General features: G+C 51.9%; 1 protein-coding gene across 1 annotated transcript in view; it reads left to right on the forward strand.

Annotated features, from left to right (window-relative positions):
- Gja3 (gap junction protein alpha 3) overlaps positions 1-2,804 on the forward strand; it is a 24,769-nt gene extending 21,965 nt beyond the window's left edge. Inside the window, exon 2 of the mRNA XM_032918110.1 lies at positions 1,412-2,804. Coding sequence (XP_032774001.1) covers positions 1,429-2,682 — 1,254 coding nt within the window. The 5' untranslated portion in view covers positions 1,412-1,428 and the 3' untranslated portion in view covers positions 2,683-2,804. The remainder of the gene's footprint in view (positions 1-1,411) is intronic.
- The last annotated feature ends 590 nt before the right edge of the window (positions 2,805-3,394 follow it).

Here is a 3,394-nt window from a genome sequence, read left to right on the forward strand (position 1 = left end):
CCCCATGTATCCCAAGCTGGTCTCAAACTTACTGTATGAGCCAAGGGTGATCTGGGCCTTCTGCTCTCCCACCTGCACCCACTAGTGCCAAGGTTAAGGTGTTTGCCCACTCACCTCACCCCCTTCTAAGCCTCTTCATCCTTTTTTGGATAAAGAATGTTTAATCGGTGGTTTTGACAAACAATATCATCAAGGAGAATGTTACCAGTGGTTTGTTAGTTTGTTTTGAGACAGGTGTTGATATGTAGTCATAGATGTCCTGGAAAGGGTTAAATAAAACGGATGACTGAACTTTTGGCAACCCTCCTACCTCCTGAATAATGCCAATGTATTTTTCTCTTAAAGCTGCCTTCTAGTTCTGGTATGCCTGCTTTTATAGTACTCGAAATATTACTTTATAATAGTAGAAGAAAGCCTTAATTTAAGCATTATGAAGAAGAAAAAGGAAGTGGATGGTAGGTAAGGTGGTTGATTAGCAAGGCGAGAATTTCGACAGTGCCCCAGAAGGGCAGCCCTTTGCAAATGTTCTCTAATGTCATGGGGACAGAAAGGCCCAAGTCAGGAGTTAGCCAGGCCCCTAGCTGTATGCGAGTCATTCTGGAGAGAAGGAACCCAGAGTTAGAGGCAGGGGACTCATTCCTCGTTCCTTCACCCCCATTTTCTCCAGCACTGAAGTGAAGGGTGGGGGCGGTCAAGCCACTCGCGCCAGCAGTTGCCTACTGTGACATCTGTTGAGTAGTATCAGAGACTGGTGCCAATGTCACCTGCCTGGCGAGACAGGATATGTACAGTGTCTGTGTGGATTGGCTCTAAGACCCGCACAGAGTCCAAAATCACCAGTATCCAGGCCCCTCCTATAAAATGGCAAAGTATTTGCAGAGAACCTATCCCATCCCGTTGTAGTGCATCGTCTCTGGATGCAGTGAAATACCGAATACAAGGGAAATGCTATGGAAATTGTTGCCATACTGTATTGTCTGAGGGATAAGGACAAGAAAATGCAAATACAAAGCAATCGCTACCACCCCACATTTCAAATTAATTACTGTTATTGTGTATCTATATGTACGATATATGTGGTGCCATGGCCAGTGTGTAGGGGTCAAGGACAACTTTCAGCAGTCAGTTCTGTGCTTCCAAGTGAATTCCCAGAATCTAACTCAGGTTGTTAGCACAGCTTTACCACTAAAGAAGGGTGGTGGTGGTGGTGGTGGTGGTGGTGGTGGTAATAGAAATACAAGGAATTACTGGGGTTGGGGGAGGGACAGGCTCCTTGGTTTGGGGATTACATGTAGTCTACTCCAGGCCTCCACTTGCTTCAGATCTGAAGTTGGTGGGACCAGAAGCAACACTGCCCCAATGTTGCGCTGACCTGCTCTCCCCAGTCTTAACAGCTATGCTTCCCTTGCAGGTTAGCAGTCGGGAGCAATGGGCGACTGGAGCTTCCTGGGGCGGCTGCTGGAGAATGCGCAGGAGCACTCTACAGTCATTGGCAAGGTGTGGCTGACCGTCCTGTTCATCTTCCGAATTCTGGTGCTGGGGGCGGCAGCCGAGGAGGTGTGGGGTGATGAGCAGTCGGACTTCACCTGCAACACACAGCAGCCAGGCTGTGAAAACGTCTGCTACGACCGTGCCTTCCCCATCTCGCACATTCGCTTCTGGGCGCTGCAAATCATCTTCGTGTCCACGCCCACCCTCATCTATCTGGGCCACGTGCTACACATCGTGCGCATGGAGGAGAAGAAGAAAGAGCGGGAGGAGGAGCTGCTGAGGAGAGACAACCCTCAGCACGGCCGTGGTCGGGAACCAATGCGTACAGGGAGCCCGCGGGACCCGCCACTGCGCGATGACCGTGGCAAGGTGCGCATCGCAGGCGCGCTGCTGCGGACCTACGTCTTCAACATCATCTTCAAGACGCTCTTCGAAGTGGGGTTCATCGCGGGCCAGTACTTTCTATATGGCTTCCAGCTGCAGCCGCTTTACCGCTGCGACCGCTGGCCCTGCCCCAACACCGTGGACTGCTTCATCTCCAGGCCCACGGAGAAGACCATCTTTGTTATCTTCATGTTGGCTGTGGCCTGTGCGTCACTGGTGCTCAACATGCTAGAGATTTACCACCTGGGCTGGAAGAAGCTCAAGCAGGGAGTTACCAACCACTTCAACCCAGATGCCTCAGAAGTCAGGCACAAGCCCTTGGACCCCCTATCCGCGGCCGCCAACTCTGGCCCTCCCAGCGTCTCCATTGGGTTGCCACCTTATTACACACACCCCGCCTGTCCCACAGTACAGGCAAAGGCCACAGGGTTTCCTGGGACCCCACTGCTACCAGCAGACTTCACAGTGGTGACCCTAAACGATGCGCAAGGCAGAGGCCACCCGGTCAAGCACTGCAATGGCCACCACCTGACGACAGAGCAGAACTGGGCCAGCCTAGGGGCAGAGCCGCAGACTCCAGCCAGCAAGCCCTCTTCTGCAGCCTCCAGTCCTCATGGCCGCAAGGGGCTCACTGACAGCAGTGGCAGCAGCTTAGAGGAGAGTGCCTTGGTGGTGACACCAGAGGAGGGAGAGCAGGCTTTGGAGACCACAGTGGAGATGCACTCCCCACCGTTGGTCCTCCTGGACCCAGAAAGGTCCAGCAAGTCCAGCAGCGGGCGAGCCAGACCAGGTGACTTGGCCATCTAGCCACAGTCTCTCCAGATACCTTTATAAACCTTCTCTTTACCCCTTAGAAACCAAAACCAAACCAAAACAAAACAAAACAGAACCAAAAAGCATTTCAAATCAACAGGTAGAAAGAGAAAAAAAAAAAAAACCTGACAGTGCTGGAGTCCCCTGAGGGAAACACTGAACAAACTGGATCGGTCTGGTTTTAATGCTTGCTGTTCTTGTCTATATGGGATAGAGTGGGGGTGACACCAGCATGTCTGAGATCTAGGTGGGGGGAGGGGACCGGGCTGTTGGCCTTTAAAGATGTTCCGAGCAGTGGTTGCTCTTGCTGGACCTCCTCCATCTGCAGTTACTATTCTGTGGTGATGAAGCAACAGGTGCCAGCAGCCCTTCGGTGGGGGGACAATTGGGTTTCCATTCCTAAGCTCTCCAAGCAGCGCAGAGAGCCACAGAGGCACTTAAGGTCTATCTCCGTTTGATACTTTTAACTTAGAGTTGAATTTCATTTTGGGATATTTGCCAAACTGTACTAAAAAAAGACTTAGAGGGAATCTATCTAGTGTTGCCTGAGCTTCTGGAATTGCATGTGAAGTCCAGGACATCCAACCGCAGGCTGCAGGGCAAAGCGGAAGAGAACAGTTGTCCTCCAGTGCTGGTTCCGTGGGACAGGGCCACAGACATTCCTGGTAGAGGCAGGTGGAGACGTAGGAACCCTGGAAAGCCCTTC

This window comes from Rattus rattus, chromosome 12, assembly GCF_011064425.1.
Source record: "Rattus rattus isolate New Zealand chromosome 12, Rrattus_CSIRO_v1, whole genome shotgun sequence".
In the NCBI taxonomy this organism is placed as follows: domain Eukaryota; kingdom Metazoa; phylum Chordata; class Mammalia; order Rodentia; family Muridae; genus Rattus; species Rattus rattus.